Source organism: Saccopteryx leptura, chromosome 3 (assembly GCF_036850995.1).
Source record: "Saccopteryx leptura isolate mSacLep1 chromosome 3, mSacLep1_pri_phased_curated, whole genome shotgun sequence".
In the NCBI taxonomy this organism is placed as follows: Eukaryota; Metazoa; Chordata; class Mammalia; order Chiroptera; family Emballonuridae; genus Saccopteryx; species Saccopteryx leptura.
In genome coordinates, this window is record NC_089505.1 from 93885492 (window position 1) to 93906827 (window position 21336).

General features: G+C 56.8%; 1 protein-coding gene across 1 annotated transcript; it reads left to right on the plus strand.

Moving 5' to 3' along the window:
- Positions 1–1932: 1932 nt before the first annotated feature.
- Positions 1933–18853, plus strand: EFHD2 (EF-hand domain family member D2). The gene is made up of 4 exons (XM_066375145.1): positions 1933–2318; positions 15029–15176; positions 16132–16266; positions 17195–18853. Exons 1-4 carry the CDS (start codon positions 2017–2019, stop codon positions 17324–17326), a joined length of 717 nt encoding a protein of 238 aa, XP_066231242.1. The 5' UTR covers positions 1933–2016; the 3' UTR covers positions 17327–18853.
- The last annotated feature ends 2483 nt before the right edge of the window (positions 18854–21336 follow it).

Below are 21336 nucleotides of genomic sequence, written 5' to 3' on the forward strand. Positions count from 1 at the left end.
GTAGACAGAATTTTTAAAGTTTTAATCTATACCCTGTCTCTCGTCTTTTGCATAATTAAAAACAAACTATTGTACTTTAGTTGGGTCCTTCAAGGCTGCATATGGGAGATATAAAAATCTCTCCTTTGCAAATAGCTGGGTCAAACTGCCTAAGATCAACAGAAGCTTAATTCCAAGCAATAAGAAAACAAAATCACCCCATTTAACCTGAACATCTTTACTGAACTCAGAAACAACCTCAAAAATAAGTAAATACAAATTTCATATTTTCTGAATGCTGAAGTTTTTCCCCCTCAATTTCATTCTTTTTAAAAATGCTTTTTAAATTAATTCAGCAATATTTTTAAACTATGGCAAATTGCCTGACCAGGCAGTGGATAGAGTGTCAGACTGGGATGTGGAAGACCCAGGTTTGAGACCCCCGAGGTCGCCAGCTTGAGCACGGGCTCATCTGGTTTAAGCAAAAGCTCACCAGCTTGGACCCAAGGTCTCTGGCTTGAGCAAGGGGTTACCTTGGTCTGCTGGAGCCCCCCAGTCAAGGCACGTATGAGAAATCAATCAATGAACAACTAAGGTCTCACAATGAAAAACTAATGATTGATGCTTCTCATCTCTCTCTGTTCCTGTCTGTCTGTCCCTATCTATCCCTCTCACTGACTCTCTCTCTCTCTCTCTGTAAATAAATAAATAAATAAATAAATAAATAAATAAATAAAATAAAAAACTATGGCAAATCAACAAGTATCAATTGAGATTTGTTTATGCAAATCATTTTGTAACGGCCTCTGGCTGTACCTTCTCAAATGTTTCTCTGCCTCCAGATCACTGATGTTTTAACCCCTGTATCCATCTTTTCTCTGGACCTTGACTAGTGGGAGGGAGTCCCTGCATAGCGGGTCTTCAGCATCCTCTTAACACAAAGCACAGTCCTCCTTCTAGATTAAAGATTTTCAAACTTTGTGAGAACTCTCCTGGGTGATTGTTGAAATGCAGAGTTCTGAGCCCTGCCCCAGAGATCAGTTTGGTCTGTCTGGATTGGAACCTGGGAGTCTGTATTATTCACCCCCACCCCTCCTCCTAACTGTGCCCCTCCTCCCACCGCGTGTTTCTTTTGCTGGAGGTCCGCACCTTTGCAGTTTGAAGGTGACAGATCAAACCACAGAGAAAAAACCCATCCCATGAGCCTCTGGGGCCCTCACCGAAATAGTGACATCAAGATCACCCTGCAGGTTTCCCTAAAGCAGAGTCACAGGCGACAGCGTGGTCCAGCAGCTATTCTGCCAAGTCACCTATGTGATGTGCTGGGCCAAGGGGAGAGGACCGGCCTCTTGCTCCTCTCGCTTTTTCCCTGTCTCCGACACCCCTCAGAGCTGAGGCACAGCCCCACCTCCGTCGCAGCCGCTGGTCCATCCTTTTCCAAAAGATGAAGCCGCTTCCGCTGTGATTAAATCTAAACTCGGGTTCTGCTCACCCGGCCCACCTTCATACCCATGCGACCCTCATTGACTACGCCAGTGTGTAATGAGTCGTCTCCATGACAACGGACAGGGTGTTACGGACACAGGATTACGATTTTACAGCGTGGAGATTCCAGAGAAGGGGTTGGGGGCTGCGACCCCCGGCTCCCCCAATCCACACCCAAACTGCAGGGGAGGACCCCCTTTTCCTTCCCGCACGAGTCCCGGGACTCCAGCCCGACCTCTCCCGCTCAGCTTGCGCAGTGGGAATGGAGACGAGGAATGGATTTTTACTGAGACTCCCTAGTCTTAAGGGGTGGATGGTGGCGGGATCGGCGCCAACAGCACGCTTGAGCGGGAGCGAATGACACCAAGTGCGCGCGGGCTGCGCAGGACCCGGAGCGGGGGCAGGGAGCGGGCGGGCCCCGAGGGGCGCAAGTCCCACCTTCGGGGGCGGTGCCTGGCGCGGGGAGTGTCAGGAAGAGGAAGAGCGCGGCCAGAGGCGGTGCGGGCGCGCGGCGAGCAGGGGCCGGGCCGAGCGAGCGCCGCGCGGGCCACCATGGCCACGGACGAGCTGGCCAACAAGCTGAGCCGTCGGCTGCAGATGGAGGGCGAGGGCGGCGCCGAGGCCCCGGAGCAGCCCGGCCTGAACGGGGCGGCGGCGGCCGGGGGGCAGGACGAGGCGGCCGAGGCACTGGGCAGCGCGGACGAGGAGCTGAGCGCCAAGCTGCTGCGGCGCGCCGACCTCAACCAGGGCATCGGCGAGCCCCAGTCGCCCAGCCGCCGCATCTTCAACCCCTACACCGAGTTCAAGGAGTTCTCCAGGAAGCAAATCAAGGACATGGAGAAGATGTTCAAGCAGTGAGTGCCTGCCTGACCCTGCCCCCCCACCCACCCACCCCGCCGGTCGGCCTCCGACCCGGTACCCCCTACCCCGCGCCGCCCTGGAAGCCCTGCCACCAGCCGTGCTCCCCCGAACCCCGACACACCAGGGCTGGGGACCCTGCGGCCCCTTCCAGACAATCGCGAGCTACGGAACCCTCCACCCCACTAGGCATATGGGTCAGGGGATCCCCGGGTCTTGGCTCGCGACCCCTCCGCTGGGTGACGCTGCCCCCAGTGCACCAGACGCGCGCGCACGGACTGGGGAACCCCGCGGCTCCTTCTAGATAATCACGAGTCCCAGCTAGTCTCCATCACCACCCCATACATGGGGCTGAACACTCCGGGATGCTGGCCTAGGACCCTGCCCTGTTAGTGATGTTTCCCCCACCACCCCACACACAAATTGAGGACTCCCGTGGCCTCCCGTCCACCCGCAACAAGCAACTAGAATTCACATCCCCATGCCAACACGCACTGGTCACAAACACCCCCCAGAGCCTCAACAAAGGTGACCGTTCCCTATATTCCATGCCACACACGTCCCTTTACTTGGATGTCTCTTCATCCCCCTGCTTGTCTCGGATCCTCCTCCTTTATCCGTGCAGTTCAGCGTCTGGTAGCAAACTATAGTCAAAGACCCGTCAGCCCCTCCCACCCCTACCCCATCCACTCAGTTAGCTGGGAACCTGAACCTTGACCCTCAGGTGGGTCTCCCTAGGGGGGGACCCTTCTGTCCCTGCCCCACATTTTCCAGGTATGTGCAACGTCACCCTCAAATATCCCTTAAACGGTAGGCCACCTTTTCTCCCTGCACACTGTCCCTCCCTCCTCTTGCCCTCACCCCCACCACCCAGTAGTTTCTGTCCCGAAGGCCCGATCTCTCCTCAAGGCCTCCCTGGTGCCCCTCCTTGCTACTGTGTGCCCCTTCCCCACCCATGCAGGGTCCCCGATGCCCCACGCCTACCTGACTTTCCAGTTTCTCTCGCCCCTACATTGACTCCATATAATTCCATGCCCTGTGTTCTCAGAAGGTTGGACAGGCACCCCAGGTGGGGGGGCTCAGCCCTTCTGCCAAAAAACACCCTTAATATCCCCGTTGAGGGAATAGCAGGGGTCGGGAACCTATGGTTCGCGAGCCAGATGTGGCTCTTTTGATGGCTACATCTGGCTCACAGACAAATCTTTAATAAAAAAAAATAATAACGTTAAAAATATAAAACATTCTCATGTATTACAATCCATTCATTTCCTACCGCTCATGTTCATGGTTGCGGGTGGCTGGAGCCAATCACAGCTGTCCTCCAGGACATTATCCAAATTTTTATTGGATAATGTGTAAGGTACACAGGTTGTTGTATGGCTCTAACGGAATTTCATTTTAAAATATGTGGCGTTAATGGCTCTCTCAGCCAAAAAGGTTCCCAACCCCTGGACTAGAGAGAAAGGGCTCCAGGTCCTCTCTGTCCCATCCCTGGGTCGACAAGGTTGGGATGGAGATGGTCAGCCACAGTCCCCTCCAGCCATGTTTGGGGGAGGGGGGTGGAGGCGGGGGTGGAGATGCACAGCCTCGCTTTCTTTGGTACCCTTCCCACTTCCTGTTGCCCTGTTGTCCTGCCCTTGGCTTCTAGAAGGGACACAGCCCAGGAGTACTGGTCATGAGTGGATCTGGGAGGAGGTGGAACTATCCTGAGAATGCTCTGGGACAAACAGCCCGGAGCCAAGGGCGGGGTGCTGCGCCCACCTGGCCCAGGGCAGGAGGTGGAACAGGCTGGCGCTGTGTGTCTCGGCCACAAGCAGCTGACTGTCCAGCCCTCAAGCAGCAGCCCAGGAAGGCGGTGTTTTGCAACCCTAGAGCTTGAGAAAGGCTCTTCCCACTTCTCGCACTTGCCGCAGCTGCTGCTTCTGCATTTGGCCCCGACCACACAGGGGAAGAGGTTTCTAGTTCCCAGACCTGGGTGACTGGGCGCCCCATACTTTTCCAGGGGCCAGCCTGGGGAGGGGGGAACTAGTCCTTGATTCCCTTCTGGGCCTCTGCACGCAAGTCCCAGGGCCCTGGGCTGCCTCTTTGACTCCAGGGTCTTGTTGGAAATTCTCCTAAAGTTTCTTCCCAGCCGAAGATTGGCACAGTCAGGAGAACAGGATTTCCAGGAGGTGAAGATTTCCAAAAACCTGGCAGGAATAGACTGAAAGTTCCTTGAGCCCAGGGCTGATGGAGCTTCACTGTCCAGAACTTCCTTGTAGAGCCGCCTCGAGAGTGCAGATGAGATCTCTGTATCAATAGCAGTACCAAGGCACTAAGGCATTCATTCCTCCTCCCAGCAACCTCATGGCAGAACCATTGTCATTCCCATGACACAGTTGGGGAGTTTGGGCACAGACGTAACTGGCCAGATCTGAACCCAGGTCTGTGACTCTAGAACCCATGTATTTCCTTTCTGGGTTTCCAGTTACAGCCTTCTGCTTCCACATGGGAAAACACACTCCTCCGACACCCTCTTCCATGTTCATGGGTGGTTTTCTGCCTTGTGGACCCACCCACCGCCAGCCCGCCCCTTGTCCCTAGAGCCCCCCTTCTCTTAGGCTTCCACACACCCCTACCCCTTGCCACCGAAATCAAGACCCGAGCTGTTTGGGAGAGCCCAGACACCCCGCAGAGCAGGGACAGCTAGATTGCGAGGGGCCAGTGACTGGGGGGAATGGTCTCGGAGCGGCGCTGGCAGAACAGGCTCACTTTTTATCGAGGCTGTTTTTGGCGTCAGTTTGACGAGTATTTTAGTGAAGACTTGGGGGAGTTGGACCCACGCAAGCCCCCTCTTGGCACAACTACTGCTTGCTGCTGGGGTGGTGGGAGGGGTGAGGGGCAGGAAGGGGCCAGGGAGCTGGACTTCTAGGGAAGGAAGTGCTGCCCGCCAGGGGCCCTGGCTTGAATGGAAAGCTGCAGATTTTGTATTCAAAGAAACAAGGCTTCACTGTGCCAGCCAAGCCCAGCCCCGCCGAGTCCAGCTGTGAACAGCCAACAGACAGGCTCTCGGGGAGGACAAAACCCCCGTTCTGCTTCTGCTGTCTGAGTGGGGCTGCAACCCCCTGGGTCCCAGCAGAGCCCGAGGACCACAGCCAGGGCTTTGCTGCAAGACTTCCACTCTGGTGTCCAGCTCTCCTGGCAGGGAGGAGGGAGTCCGGCCCTCCTGGGCAGCCATCCACCAGAGCCCAGTGCAGAAGATAGGGGCTCAGGGGGAGCTGGGACCCTGGCTTTCCTTGGAGGCCAGGAGCCTGGGGTATCAGTCCTCTGTTCCTGGGTTACCTAGGCTGCCTGCCCTCCCTGGACCTCAGTCTTCCCATCTGTAAAAGAAGCAGGCTCTATCTGATGATTCCCAGAGGTGATTCGGCAATGACCTTATTTCTGAGGGGTCCTGAACCCTTCTGGGCGGCAGAACTGCCTCCCGGGTCTTGCAGTCTGTCCATTCAGTGTTCACCTCAGCACACACTTCCTGAGGAGGGAGGTGGGGGGAGAGGAAAGGGGACAGAGGGAAGGTGGGCTGTCCGCCACCATCACTGACCTCACACCACAGTCACGCAGGTTCCAGCAGGGACAGCCCTTCTCCCCATTTTACAGAAAATGAAACTGAGACCCAGAAAGGTATAGTGATTTGCTTGGGGTTACAGGGAGGTAAGTGTTCAATGGCTGGGCCAGAGCATCCTTTGTCTGGACAGTGGGGATAGTGAAGCTCAGAGGTGAGGCATGGTGCATGGACACACCCCATCGGCGGAGCCCGGACAATCAGTCCTCCCTCCCTGTGCGGCCCCAGGCTGCGTCCGCCAGCTCTAATCCATTCCCTTCCCACCTCTCTCTGCCCGTCCATCTGTGGCTGTCTCTAGAACCCTCTGGACAAACGGGGAATGGTATGGACCCAGAGAGCGTCAAGGGGCCCCTCTGGGCTGGCGACAGCCTGCGTGGGACTCTGCAGGGTTCTGTAAGCCGAGACCTGCCAGAGACGTAGGCAGCCCTGTAATTCTGAACCTGCCGTGGAATCTGAGGAAGTTGTCCTAGTTCCCTGCCTGGCCCAGCCCATCCCCAGACACCGCATCTCATGACCCCTTGCGTCAGAGAGACAGGCTGCCCTCTCCTGCTGGGCCCCTGCCCTTCCCGCCCTGCCCTCCTCCTCTTCACCTGCGCAGGCCCTTGCTGCTCCCAGCACCTCCCGAAGCTTCCTTCCTGGAAGGCTCTGTGGTGCAGTGGTTAACAGTGGGGCCTTTTGACTGGACTCTGCAGCCCTGGGTTTGAATCCCAGCTCCGGGTCCAGGAGCAGTTTCTGAGCCTCAGTTCCTGCCCCTTAGAACAGGGAGAGTAATAGCACCCACCTCACAGGGTTGTCACGTGGAATTTAACCCAATGCTTGGCACAAAGTAAGCACTTACTAAGTTTCTCTCACCATCATCCCCGGTCCTAGCACTGGTTGTCTGGACTGTCACCAGGGTAGCTACACAAAAGCCACTGGCTGCCTCCACTTACCCCCCAGGAAGCTGCTGGGCTGGCAGCCACCCTCTTGCTTTGGGCCAGAGTGACAGGAACCCAACATGAGTACCCTTTTCTCCTGCTGAACAGACGCTCTGATTGACAGCTACAATACGGCTTTGATAAATAACACAACCGGGGACGGGAATTCATTATCACTTCATTATGTGGAAGGCAGGTGGCAGGAGAAAAGGAAAAGCAAACAGCAGCTCTGGAGTAACACAGAAGGGGGGCTCCAGCGCCCCACCGCCACTGCCCAGCTGGGTGGCCCTGCGCAGGGCCCTCAGCGGCTCTCGGAGCCTCAGTTTCCCCTGGGGCTAAGGAATCTACCAGGTAATGTTCTGAGGATTAAGTTTTTAAAGTCCTGCCTGACCAGGCTGTGGCGCAGTGGGTAGAGCGTTGTCCTGGGATGCTGAGGAGACCAGGTTCGAAAATCTGAGATCACTGGCCGGAGCGTGGGGTCACCAGCTTGAGCATGGGATCATAGACATGACCCCATGGTCGCTGGCTTGAGCAAGGCGTCACTGACTTGGCTGGACCACCCCCCCTTCAAGGCACATATGAGAAAGCAATCAATGAACAACTAAGGTGCCACAACTATGAATTGATACTTCTCATCTCTCTCCCTTCCTGTCTGTCTGTCCTTGTCTCTCCCTCCATCTCTCTCTCAAAAAAATTTTTTTTAAGTCCTGAGCCTTTGTAGAGTGAGTCCATCTTTGGGTCCGGTCTGTGGGCTTTCAGGAACAGGGGTGATAGTTCTGAAAAACTTCACGTTTACGCCTTTGATCATTCATCCAGTTAGATAGTTCATTAAGTTCCTGCTGTGTTCAAGTCTCAGAAAAAACTCAGAGAAGAATGAGGTTCCTGCCCTCAAGAAGCTTGAAGTCTCAGAGAGCAGCAATATATAGGGAGGGCCCTTCAGGGGAGAGAGGATGGATGGGCCCATTTCTTTATTCCCACCAGGAGGACTACAGGTTCTCATGAGGATTGCCGGGGTGATGGGCTCTCCACAGCCTGCCCCCTGCCTCCACGCCCTCTCCCTGTTCGGTGGAGCCTATGTGTCTTGTTTCAGAAATTGAATTTAATCTCACAGTGAGGTGAGTTCTATCATTATCCCCATTTGCCTGATGAGGAAATTGAGGCTCAAAGAGCTGTCAGGATTAGAACCAGGTCTGCCTCCACGGAGCTCCGGAGGTCAAGGGAGGGCTGTGTTTATGGTTGGGGGACAGGGCACTGCCGGCTCACAGGGACACCCTCTGGGGGGTGCAGAGGTTGGGAGCTCCCAGCAGCACCCAAGAGCTGGGCTTTCGGGGACGGAGGATTTCCAACCTCAGAGCTCATCCTCTGCCTGTCCGCCTTCCCTTCTGATTCTGAGTCACCTTCCTCTCCCCACCCCCAGGGACTTTTGGTTTGCACAGTCCCTCCTGCCTTCTCTCCTCCCTGCCCTCTGGGCCCAAGGCCTGGCTTCAGCTCAAAGAGTCCAGGCCCTGGAAGGCCAGGCCCTGCTGCTTTAGGGCGAGGACAAAGGCCTCTTCTGCCAGGGGAGCCCCACCCACAGAGGAGGGAGTCACTCTGCCACCTCAGCAGGACAGTCCCCACACCCTGCCACAGCTGCTGTCCCCTGACTGCCCAGCAGCCTCCTCCTTGGCTGACTTCTGCTTTTCAAGGACGGCACAGAAGTGAGGGGTCCGTGCCAGAGAGGTGCAGCCAGCCGGAGCCGGGCCCCGGATTCCTGGCTGATGGAGACCGGCTCCAGCCCTTCCTAGCACTCAGCCTGGATCTGATCGAAAGGGCCACTCCATTCCAGGCACTTTATCTGTCTATCCTTTCTCAACATCCTGGGAGATTATCATCACCCATTTCACAGATAAGCAGACTGGGTCTCAGGGAGCTTTACGTGACTTGTCTGAAGAAGCCACACGGCTAGCAAGAAGCTGAGACAGGATTTGAAATGGGGTCTGCCTGACTCCAAGTCCCTTGCTCCTGTGAGACCCCAATAGAGTGGCACCTGCATCACCCTGGTACCGGTAGAAATGCAGGTGCCCGGGCTCCACTGCAGACTGACTGAGTCAGAATTTGCACTTTAACAAGCTCTACCAGGTATGCACATTGTTAAGAACAGAGAGGGAAGGAGGCAGTGCAGGGTGAGCTGGTGGGAAACCCACTGCTGATGCTAGGGGTGGGGTGGGGTGCCCCTCCCGGGCCAGCGTGAAGGAGTTGAACCCTAGCTTCGGATGTCCCCAGACCCTGACAGCCCCCAGCAGATTGCCATCGGCCGGTGGGGTCTCTCACTTGATCCTCAGAGCAACACGTGTGCGCACGCACGCATGCCCACAGCCCTTGGCTGATACAGGGCAACAGGTCGAGTTTCAGATTCTGCAGATAGGACCAGAGGAAGTGGGGAGCTGCTGGGCTTTCCCCACATGAGTCAGGCGGTCTCGGTTGGGGGCGTGCAGGGACGGATGGGCATTGCCAAGCAGTCGTCACCCAGCATGTGGGCATCCACCTGCGTGGGGAGGCAGGCAGGGCCAAGCTGGCTGTAACAGCTAGCACGGCCAGAATTTTTCTGTCTTCCAGAATATTCCTGCCCCAAGGGGCCTGCCTTCCCATTTTGCAGAACAAAGAGTCAAGGCCGAGCAGCTAGTGGGGCCTCTCCAGACAGGCTAGGGGAGGACCAGGTCTGTGACAGCTGAGACCAATGCCAGGGAGGCCTGGGGGGCTCCTTGGTCCATGCACGGCACCCTCCCCTGCTGTCTGCCCCCTGACGACTCCCATGGGCAGAGGGGCCATCAGAAAGGCCTAGGATAGGACTCAGAAGAGACAGAATGGGTGTCCCCTGTGCTCCCAAACCACTGCTCCTTCCCTCCCCTTGTGTCGTGGCTGTGATGACTCCTTGTTCTGCCGTCGGACTGGGCAGCACAGTCCCTCCAGCGGGGAGGGCCATGCGTGAGGCTCAGCTTCCTCCTGGACAGCTCCAGAGCCGGAATGGGCTGCCTGAGGGACAGGAGGCAGTGAGCCTTCCACCCTCAGTGGTGTGGAAGACACCAAGCAGGAAAACCGCATTTGGAATCTGACCCTCACGAATGGCTACATGAGGTGGCCTCTGTTATCCCCGTTGCCCCAGCCTGAGGTTTTCTGCTGCAGGGTCTGTAGGCATCGGGACAAAGCAGAGTAGTTAAAAGTGTGTGTTTTCGTGAGGCCTGGGTTCGGATTCCAGCGGTGTCTGTGTCACCTGCGGCCTCGGCCAAGTCCCCTCCTCCCTGAGCCTCAGCCTCCTCCTCTGTATTACGGGGTGTTTGTGCCTGCTTCACAGAGTCTCTGCGAGGAGCTGTGCGGAACGCTTGCACAGCGCCTGGCACGTAGTGGGGCGCGGCAGAGAGCAGGCACTAATGACATGAAATGGGGAGAATGCCGTGTGCTGCAGAAGCCACCACTGCCCGCCCGCCCGCCCGTGACTCCTGCTTATCAGGACCGGCTGCAGGAGGAGCCGCCAGCTGGTGGGACCTGCTCTCCCCAAAGGGCAAGGTCTGCCCGGGTGGTGGCCGGCTGCTCCACTTTCAAGGACAAATGGGAGGGGATTTTGTCACCAGCATCCGGGCCAGCAGCTGCCAAACCCTCCCTGTTGAGAACTATTCAGGGGGAGGAGGGGAGGAATGTGGGCGCGGTGCCAGGGGCAGCCATCTCCCTCCAGTGCTGGAGAAAAGTGCTGAGCTCCCAGCCCCGGAGCTTTGTTGCCGGTCCCACTGGATGGGATCGGCCCTCCCAGGCAGGCCCCAGGCCAGGCTGTCAGCCCAGCCTCCCCTAGTCCTGCGCCTTTGGGAACGCAGGAACCTCCATGGGACCCGAAACAAGAAGGAGGCAGGCAGGCACGGAGGAAAGAGTGTGGAATCTTGCGGTCTGCCAACTTTGTGACCCTGAGCTGGTTGCTGCCCACGCTGGGCCCCAGTGTCCCCACATAACATGAAGGGGGTGGACCAGGCTATCCAGGGGGCTCTCCTGAGCCAGCTCTTTCTCTGGAGCTGCTGAGCCACCTGCAGCCTCAGTTCCAGCTCAGGGAGAGGGCTGTTGGGTGGGAGGGACCCCCCAGCCAGGGATATGCTGCTTCCGGCCATCTTAGAGCATCCTTCTCTCCTGCGTTGCCAGTCGTCCACCTGCTGGCAGCATAGTGACAGTCTCCCTCTTTGTCACTTCCCTCCCTGTCAGAGGAGGGACAGGAGCGTAATCTAGGGTCAGGGCTCCTCTTTCCCTCTGCCTGGCAGGAGAGCCGAAGGTTCTGTCCTGCTGTCTGTCCACCTCCCCCAAGTGACAGGGACTTTTTGAGTCAGGCTAATGGGGGAAGCAGTGGGACCTTCAGAGGAGGGTGACGTGCCAGAGGGACCTCTGGGACATCTTGTCCTCCCCCGGCCTCCCAGCCAGTCTACAACAGGCATGTCCACCCAGCCATGCACCCTCAGGACTGGTGCCCAGAGAAGAAGCCGCTGTATTCTTTATTATTCTTACTGTCACCATTATGTGCAACGTACTTAATAGTATTGGACACACAAAAAGTTCTCAGTAGCCATTGTTATAATGAATTTAGCAGCTTTTTTTGTGTGTGGCAGAGACAGAGAGAGTCAGAGAGAGAGACAGACAGATAGGAAGGGAGAGAGATGAGAAACATCAATTCTTCTTTGTGGTTCCTTAGTAGTTCATTGATTGCTTTCTCATATGTGCCTTGACTGGGGGGCTACATCAGACTGACCCCTTGCTCAAGCCAGCAACCTTGGGCTCAAGCTGGCGACCTCAGGGTCTCAAACCCGGATCTTCCGCGTCCCAGTCCACTGCTCTATTCACTGCACCACCGCCTGGTCAGGCTGAAATTAGCGGCTTTTAAACACCTACTATGTACTAGGCATTTTATATCTGTAATCTCACCTAATCTTTGATTTTAAAGGTCGATATTAACGATTCTTTTTATTTCATTATTATATTTCGTGTGTATTAAGTGCTCACTGTGGACCAGGATCTGTGCTAAGGATTGCTTTGAATCCTTTTCTTAATCCTGAGACGGTTCTTTGATATCCACAATGTAAATGAGAGGATTAAAGTTTGGGGGGGACAGGTGATTTGACCAAGGTCACCTAGCCGGCAGATAGCAGATCTGAGATTTGGACCCAGGTCAGTCTTAGCAGAGTTGATGTGAGCACAAACCTTCAAGGTCATCATCTTCAGGTTAACTCTGATACCTGGCTGACCCAGCGGTCCAGAGCCCAGGGCACATGGTGGAGGCCCATTCCCCGGAGGTCTTATGGGATCAGCCTTCTCCAGTGTCACCTCTGGGGGCCCAAGTTCCACCGGAGCACCTGGCCTCCGTCACCCCCCCTCCTGGTTATTGATCCACTGGCACTGCGGCCAGCCCCTGCATTGCCCCCCTGGGGGCTGGAACCTGCCCAGGATGGGGCCCAAACCCAGTAATCGATCGACCCGTGATAGATGCCGGTGGCGGTTCAAGCTGAGGTTTTAGGCTGCAGCCCAGCCAGGCCCGGGAGCTGCCAGAGATCAAGAAACCCAGAGGCCAAGTTGCCATCCAAGTTCGGGCTCTTTATCTACACTTCCTCTGAAACTGAGCTGCCCCCGGCTGTGGGAGAAGCCCGGCCACGGCCCTGTGAGCAGGAAATAAAGCTGGGCTCGGGAGAGGGTGGGGCAGCGGAGAGAGTGGAGTGTGGGAACCGCAGAGATGGGGGTTTGAATCCCTGCCCTGCGGGTATCGGGCCAGTGCTGTCGCCCCTACGATCCTGGCTCCCTCCTCAGTCACATGGGGACATACGACTGACCTGCCAGGGCTGCTGAGTGCAGAGGTTGTAAAAGAGGAGATGCCCTCATTGAGTGGCAGGAGCTCACTTATTATAGTGACGGCAGCTGCCGTTTCTGGAGCCGGCCCCGTGTGCCAGGCACGGTGCTAAGCGCCCGGCCTGTGGGAAGTGAGTCCTCACAGTGTCCCTGGGAGAGTCATTGTTGTGCCCCGGGTCTCAGCCTTGGCTGGAGGCTCCAATGGCACAGGCCGCTCCAATGGCACAGGCCCCTGGAACCCGGGCGATCTGCTCCTGCCCTGACGTGCTGCCACGGACCTTCCTTGGAGCCCAAGTTCAGAAAGTGGTAGGACCTTTGTTTTCCTGAGGGGCCCTGAGGAAGGGAGTCCCTGTGACTTGCCCCAAGAAAAACTGTCCCTCTCCAGGCTGCGCTCTCCACAGGGCCACTCCAGCACCTGTCACTGAGGGTCAGGCAGCCGCCACCCAGTGTCTGATCCACTGGCAAAGAGGCTCCAAAGATGACAGGAGGGGCCTCTGCCTTGCCCCTACACCCCCACTCCACCCACAGGGCTCCTCCAGCTCTAAGTAGAGCCTGGACTCCGTGATCATAGCCCTGCCTGACCCTCTATCGCATTCTCTCACATCTGCCTCTGGCCCAGCCATGGCCGCTGCCCACAAGAACCTCTGGCCCAGCTACCCCCACTCCGGCCCTCTCCCATGGTGGAGAAGAAAGCCTTGGCATCCTGTGTTCCCTGCAGGGCTCCCAGAGACCTGTCTTCCCTTTGCTGCCACATTGCCAACCACTGACTCACTGTTCGTGAACTATTTATACCCGTCGCACAAATGCTCCACTCAGCCCCTCAGGCAGACGTCTCTGTTCTGCTGGCAGCCCCAGGACACGTAGAGGGGGGTGGGCACAGAGCAAATTGTGAGCCTGACAGACGTGGAAGGGTAGAGCCCAGCTCCCTCCTTTACAGCTGTGTGGCCTTGGGCAGGTCACTGAACCTCTCTGAGCCTCCAGTGTAAAATAAGGTTCTTTTGAGGATTAAGTAAAATTATGTGAAGTTCCCTGCACAATGACGGATCTCAAAAAGTGGTTGCTGGCCCTGGCTGCCTAGCTCTGTTGGTTAGAGCATCGTCCCGATGTGCCAAAGTTGTGGGTTCGATCCCTGGTCAGGGCACATACAAGAATCAACCAATGAATGTATAAATCAGTGGAACAACAAACTGACGTTTCTCTCTCTCACCTTTCCTTTCTCTCTAAAACCAAAAAAGGAGGTGGGGAGGGTAACAACTAGAGAAGGGGACTGGGGGCTCTGAAGAGGGCAGAGGAATGGGTTGTGTGCAAACAGGAACTTGCAGTCACCCAGACATAGGTTTCTGGAACTCAGCCCCTCTGTCACACTTCTGTCACCTGCCAGCTTGAGGCCCTGGGGACTGCACAGGGTTTCTGTAGGCCGAGGAGGCCCACTTTTCCAGCAGGCAGGTGTTTGCCTAGCCTGATAAGACAGCCCGCTGGTCTGTGCGGACACCACACCCGCCCTCCATGGAGCTGGGTGCCCTGTTCACTGGCTGCACCTCCCTCGCCAGGGGACAGGGTCTGGGGGCCAGCTCTGACCCAAGCTCTTGTCACCAGGAGGCCAGTTGAGAAAGACGTTTAGACCCTACTCCCACACACCCCATTCCTGTCTCTGCCAGGCCGTGGGTGGCAGAAAAGAGGCCTGAAATGTACAGGGCAGACACGGTCACCACCTGACCACAGTTCCAGCCACTCAGCCCTGTGCCCAGTGCTGGCTGCAGGCAGCCTGCACAGTGTGTTCCCTGGTCATGCCCAGTGCCTCCAGGATAACTAGAAGTGGACCTCCCTTTGTGACCTCTGGCCCTGCCCTGGGACACATGGTACCTTCTGCCTCCCTCCTGGGTGGGGGCAGGGAGTAGGGGAGAGAAGGGGCCAAGATGTACCCGTGGAGTACCCGTGGAGACGCTGCTAAGCCAGCTGGTCCTGGAAATGGTCAGGGAGTACTAATGTCACAGCCCACCCCCAGGGTATTGGGATTTTCCCTCCCGGCTTGTTCAGGTCCCATTCAGTACAGGGAGGCTAGGGTTTCAGCTTCCTTGTGCGGCAGGCATGTCCAAAACAGAACTACTTAACATGGAGGCTAGCAGGCTATGTGGTGAGTTCCCCATCATCAGAGGTAACCAAGCATTTGTTGGGCTGCAGATCCAGACTGCACCTAGGCAGAGGTCCCTTTCAGCTGTGACAGGATGACATGTTGGTGGGAGGTGCCCTTTGAACCCTGGTAGTCTGGCTTGTGATTGGTCTAACTAACTGGTCAAGTATAAGGTGTCGGGATGTCCTTAGGTCTCTCTTCTTGTGCCCACAGGTATGACGCCGGCCGGGATGGCTTCATTGACCTGATGGAGCTAAAACTCATGATGGAGAAACTTGGAGCTCCCCAGACCCACCTGGGCCTGAAAAACATGATCAAGGAGGTGGATGAGGATTTTGACAGCAAGCTCAGCTTCCGGGAGGTGAGACTGACCCCCTTTGTCATTGAGTGACATTGCCCTTGAACACAGGGGAGGGGAGGTTCACCTTAAGTATGCAGGAGGGATATCTCCTTCCCACAGTGAGCACTTACTGAGTGACTTCTTTATGTCTGACTCTGGGGAGGCTCTGGGTGTGTAAGGCCCTGTGCGCCCAGGGTCCTGGAGTGCCCAGTGGGGAAAGCCAGAGTTAAATGACACAATGCTGCCATTCAGGAGAAGAAGGGACAGGTGACATGTACCGTGGGTTTGAGACGAGCTGAGCCCAGTGGAACTCCACACTCTGGATCTTACTCAGCCCTGACTCAGAGATGGGATCCAGGGGCAAGCCCGTTCTGTGGAAGAGGAGCTGGGCTCACAGCCGGGGGCAGTGTCCTGGATGCCGGGAAGTGTAGGGTTCAATGCCAGGGGGTGGCCCCTCGGGGGAGTCAGCTCAGGCCAGGCCTTGGGGAACTAGCAGGAAGCATAGGGGAGGCCGGGCAAGAGAAAGGCGCGGGCAGTGTGGGATAATGGTTTGGAGTCGGGACGTGGGTTCAGATCCTTCCGTCAGTTTCTGGTGCTTAGATTTGGGACAGGTTTTTGCCTTGTCCCTGAACCTTCGTCGTTCTGTGAAGTGGACACAGTCGTGTACCTTTAGAACTCAGTAAATGGACATTAGAGCAAATTAGTGTGGGGAACATTGGAGACAAAGATGAGAGGTGGGTTGAGGCCATGTCATTAAGACTCTCGATGGGAGCTGAGTGTGGACCCACAGGCTTGCCGTAGCCCCGGACCCTGGGAGGGCAGAAGCGGGATCCCCTGGTCTCCCAAGGCCCAGAGAGGGAGGGGAGAACCCAGCCCCGTGAGTGCACCTCCTTTTCCCCCGGAGGAGGCCCGGCTGGGCCTGGGGACACTGAGCCGCTTCCCTCCCCTGATGCCCCTGCTTTTCTTCCTGCTACAGTTCCTCCTGATTTTCCGCAAGGCGGCCGCGGGGGAGCTACAGGAGGACAGCGGGCTGCACGTGCTCGCCCGCCTCTCCGAGATCGATGTCTCCACAGAGGGCGTCAAGGGGGCCAAGAGCTTCTTTGAGGCCAAGGTGAGGAATAGAAGGAGGTGCAGAGCTCAGGGTGGGGTGCCCTGACCCTGGCTCAGGGACAGGGGTGGCCGGAGTATCATAGGACCGTGGGTCAGCTCGAGGGTCAGCTCGACAGGAGACAGGAGAAGAGAGCTGACGCCCAGGCTGAGCCAGGCAAGGCCCATGGCACTCCTGGCTTCTGTCCCCTCCCATCCAGCTGTGATCCTTTCCAGCTGCCCCCTTCTCTTCCTGCCCCCAAGGGCTGGTATTTTTGAAGAGGGGACCAGGACTACTTGGAGCTGCCTGCCCCTGGCCACTAACTTGAAGGACTGGACCTTAAAGGGTAGGCCTAGAGACAGACACTGGCTCCTGAGGCCCCTTAGAGACACTAGCCCTGGCCAGCCCCAGCTTGGAGGAACAATGGCGCCCCCCAGAGGCCATCTACATGCACAGCACCCTCCCCTTGCATCGCAAGCACTTGATGGAGACAAGTGTGGTTCCTGGACCCTGCCCTCCTCGGGCCCCAGGGTACCTACCTTTCCATGTTTCTCCCTCTTCCCCTGTAGCTGAGAACATTCCTTCCAGAGGCTGCCTTCCGCCTCCTGCAGGGTTTCTAGGGTTGAGTGGATGTGTCAGGGTTCAGCTGGGCGCCCCCAGACAGGAAGCAGGCTAAGGATGCGACATCAGAAGCTCTCGCGTAAAGGACCATGCTATGCAGCAGCCCCTGAACTTGTCTGATCTTTTCCACCAAATCCATCAGGTCAGAGTGATAGACAAGCTCTCAGTGAAACTGAGGCTGTAAGAGGTGAATGTAGTTCCCGGTCCAGGGTTGAAGTTAGTGAGAGGGGGAGCAGTGTGGGCATTGCTGGGAGGACCCCAGAGGAAGCTCACATGGGGGCACGGAGACCCCTCCCACCCTCAGCCAGCTCCCTCTGCCTGCACCCCCCAGGTCCAGGCCATCAATGTGTCCAGCCGCTTTGAGGAGGAGATCAAGGCGGAGCAGGAGGAGAGGAAGAAGCAGGCGGAGGAGATGAAGCAGCGGAAAGCGGCCTTCAAGGAGCTGCAGTCCACCTTCAAGTAGCAAGGGACTGTAGCCCGACCGCCTGGCCCCGGCTGGGAGCCCAGTCCGGCCGGCGAGCGTGGGTGAGGGCGGGCAGACTGGAGGCTGAGCCAGAATCCTCAGCTCCATCTGAAGGGACCATTCCTGAAAACCTGCAAATGTCTGTGAACGCAGCCAGTTGAGAGCTCACAGAGGTGACCCAGCCTCTCCCCGCTGCCTGCCACTGTTCCTGAGGCCGCGACCCCAGCACTGGCTCCTGCCTGGCCCAGCCCCCCCTTGTGTCCCGGGGTGCTGTCCCCTGCCTGCTCCAACGCTGCTCTCTGCCCGCGAGCCTGCCCTCCACATACCTCCCTCTCCTCCCTGTGCCTCCCCGTCACCTCCTCCCCGTGCCCAGAGGCCACCCGCCCATAACCCACAAGCTGCTCTGCCCCTTCCTAGACTGGGGGGGGGGGTGACAGATAGCAAGAATTGCGGCTGGCTCCATAGTGGGACCTCAGGAGCTGATCAGAGGTACAAGGGGGCCCTACCCCCTGCACCTGTTTCTCCAGTCCCGCCTCCTCCCCGCCGGAGTATGTGGGGCGGGGGGGGGGGGCAGAGGAATGGCTTCTATTTCTGTGAAGGGACCCAGGCCCCTGGCACCCCACCCACGCAACCCCAGCGTTCTGGGGCCCAGCCAGACAGGGTGAGGGGACAGCTGTGTCAATCTACCTCACGGGTCCACATTCTCCCAGCCACGGCAGGGAAGGCTCTGGGGGCAGAAACACCGCTCCCTAGTCCCACAGGGACAGCCTGAGGGTCCCAAGGGCTCTGGAGAGCGGTGTAGGGAGGAGGGACTGGCCCCTCGTGGGGATGGAAACCAGCGACATCTCCATTCTCCAGGAGACGTCCAAGAAGTGCTTTAAAGAGGTTTGCATGGACCAGACAGTGGGGAGGCAGGGGGCCTTGCTCGGCCCTTTCACACCATCCTTCCCCAGAGTGACATTGACCACCTTGTCACCAGCGATGGGACCTATCCTGTCACACCCACCCCCTGAGGAAGCATGGGGACCCCAGCCCTCCCTGTGCCACCAGCCCGGGCCCACGCAGCTCCCATGTGCTTGCTCACGTGTGTGCGTGTCTGTGTGTGTGTGTCGCTGTGTCGTGAACCTGTGCCTGTCCTCCAGTCCAAACACGTGAACGGCCGTTGAGGTCACAGTTATGCAACTTCCAGTGTGTCGTGACAACATCACTGCTTTTTAAACTCGATAACTCTTTATTTTTAGTAAAACGCCCCAAGAGTCTGTGAAACTCCCGTCGGACTTGCAGAGGTTTTATTTTTTTGGCTTAAAACCTGCAGAAATTAGGAGGTACTGACCCCGGCGCGGCAGCCTTGGCCCTGGGTTGCATTTGCCTTAGCGGATGTGTTTATACAGATGAATATAAAAAGTTCTTTTTCTTTGGGCTTTATTGCTTTTCTTTTTTTTCCTTCCCCTCCCACCCCCCAGAAAAGCTACTTCTTCATTCGGTGGTACAATTATTTTTTTTAACTAAAATAAGATAAAAATTCTATATTCTTATGTATGTGTGGTTCTTGGTTGGTGAGGACGGAGGAGATGGAGAAGGGGGAAGAGGGTGGTCCCCTGGGTGCTAGGGCACATTTGCTCAGGTGGCTCCCATGTTGTATCAGAAGCCAGGAAGAGGGGACTGCCTAACAGGAGAGATTGAGTTTGGTGTCCACCCACTATCACCGGGCATTAGTCTAAGTATTTTATATATATTTATTTGTATATATTAATTCATTTAACCCTCACCACCAGCCCATGACAGGGATGCTATTTCTTTCCCAGATAAGAACAGAGAGACCCAGGAAGTCTCCTGGCAGCACACAGGTAAGCGGGCTGGCGGGATGCAGGCCAGGGCCGCTGAGCCTCTAGCCTGTTCAGCGGGGGCACACGTGTCCGCAGGTGCGCAGCATGGTGGCTGGACGTGGCACCAAAACCATGTAGATTCTGGGTTGATGTGCTCTAGAGCCCACACAAACACACACAAGACCCACGCACAGAGGGATGCCCCAAGCTTTCCCCACCACGCACACAGGCTGGGATGGGGGGTTGGAGAGTGGAGAAGGAGCCAAAGTATTCCCTGTATGGCTTTGGACAGATCACTATCCCACTGGGTCTCAGTCTCCCCACCTATTCAATGTGAGGCTAAGCTAGGCTAGGGGTCCCAAGGCCTTCCCAGCCCTGTGTTTTCCAGGTAGAACACCCGGCTCTCCCAGGTGCCACCTAGGGTCTCTGGATTTGGGGCTTGGGCTGTGGATTACTGCCCCCAGGCGGACGTGGCTGGTACTACGGCAACCAGGAATCCCTCCGCCTGAGCTGAGGTCCTTAACAGCTGTTGGCCTGGGACGGCTGCGTCCTTGAAATGTATTTCCTCGGAAAGGGACCCCCCACATGCCACCTGATGCCTGAGATGCCATCCCAATTAACACAGCATGTTAGTTTAAGCATTGCTTTCAATGGCCTTCCCAAGGGAAGAACATCAGATCCCTAACATCCTAGTGAAAAGGGACTCAGAACAGAGCAATAGAGGATACTGACAGGAAAGGGCTAAAATTCAAGTCCACATGCCCTGCCCAGCTGGCCCGGTGATGGTGTGGGCCTCGAGCCCTGGGGAGGTGAGAGACAGGGGCCAGCTGTCCTAACGGGTCTCAGCTGGGAGGGGGCTCTCGGCCTCTGCCTGCACAAGAGCCCCCTGACTCTGCAGAGGCAGATGGCACACAGGTTGAGGAATGAGGAGGCCCGAGGTGATTGCAGGACCCACAATGAGAAGGTAGACAGCTCCTTAGAACCCTCCCCCGGTCCCGTCTTCTCAGTAAGCCTTCCCCCAATGAGTCCTGGCCCCCAAACCCGTCCCTCAGCCCCCAAACTCTCTCTGCACCTCCAGTACTTCCACTGGTTTTACAGAGAAACCCCATCAGCCCCCCGGCCGGCCCCCTCAGTGGACCTCACCTGTGGTGTAACAGCTGCCGCCTGAGAGTCCTGTCCCAGAGAGTCCTGTCCCAGCCGCTAGAAGATGGGGGGGGGGGGCAGTCAGGAGCACCTGCCGTTTTTCAGGTTCTCGCCACTGCTTCCCACCCCCAACCTTGGCATTGCTTCTGCTGAGGTTGCCCCTCCCCTGAGCCCAGAGTCCCCTGAGTCACCATGGTTATTTTCTTTCTTTCTTTCTTTTTTTTACAGAGACAGAGTCAGAGAGAGATAGATAGGGACAGACAGACAGGAACAGAGAGAGATGAGAAGCATCAATCACTAGTTTTTCATTGAGACCCCCCTTAGTTGTTCATTGATTGCTTTCTCATATGTGCCTTGATCACGGGCCTTCAGCAGACCGAGTAACCCCTTGCTCGAACCAGCGACCTTGGGTGCAAGCTGGTGGGCTTTTGCTCAAACCAGATAAGCCCGCGCTCAAGCTGGCGACCTCGGGGTCTCGAACCTGAGTCCTCGGCATCCCAGTCCGACGCTCTATCCACTGCGCCACCACCTGGTCAGGCACCATGGTTATTTTTCCATCACAGTCTGACCCCAAGTGGCTGGGGGTCACTGAGGTCCCAGATCCTCCAAGGCCCCACTGCAACCCTGGGAAACACAAGGTTCAGTGGGATTGAGGTGGGATTCTAGCATCCTCCCACTCTCAAGTCCTCACGGTCATTCTGGAATCTGTCGAGAAGGTATCCTTTCCAAAGGCACCCCAGCAAGCGCCCACCCAGAGCTGACTTCTCATTCAGGGACCCTCCAAGGCACACATCACCCTGCCTGGCGGGGCGCTGCAGAGACGCTGACCAGGGTCTTGGTGTCTCTGTAGTCCCAGCCCTAGTACAGGGCCCATACACAGGGGGTGCTCAGTGAATGTGGGAAGAGGAAATGAATGAATGAGTGGCCTCCGGGTATGTGGCATGTCATTTCCTCACAGTCGGGGCAAATTAGAGTCACATTCTTAAGAACGCAGGTTCATCCAAGCACCCACTCCTCCAATCACAGGAAGTCCACTCCCCC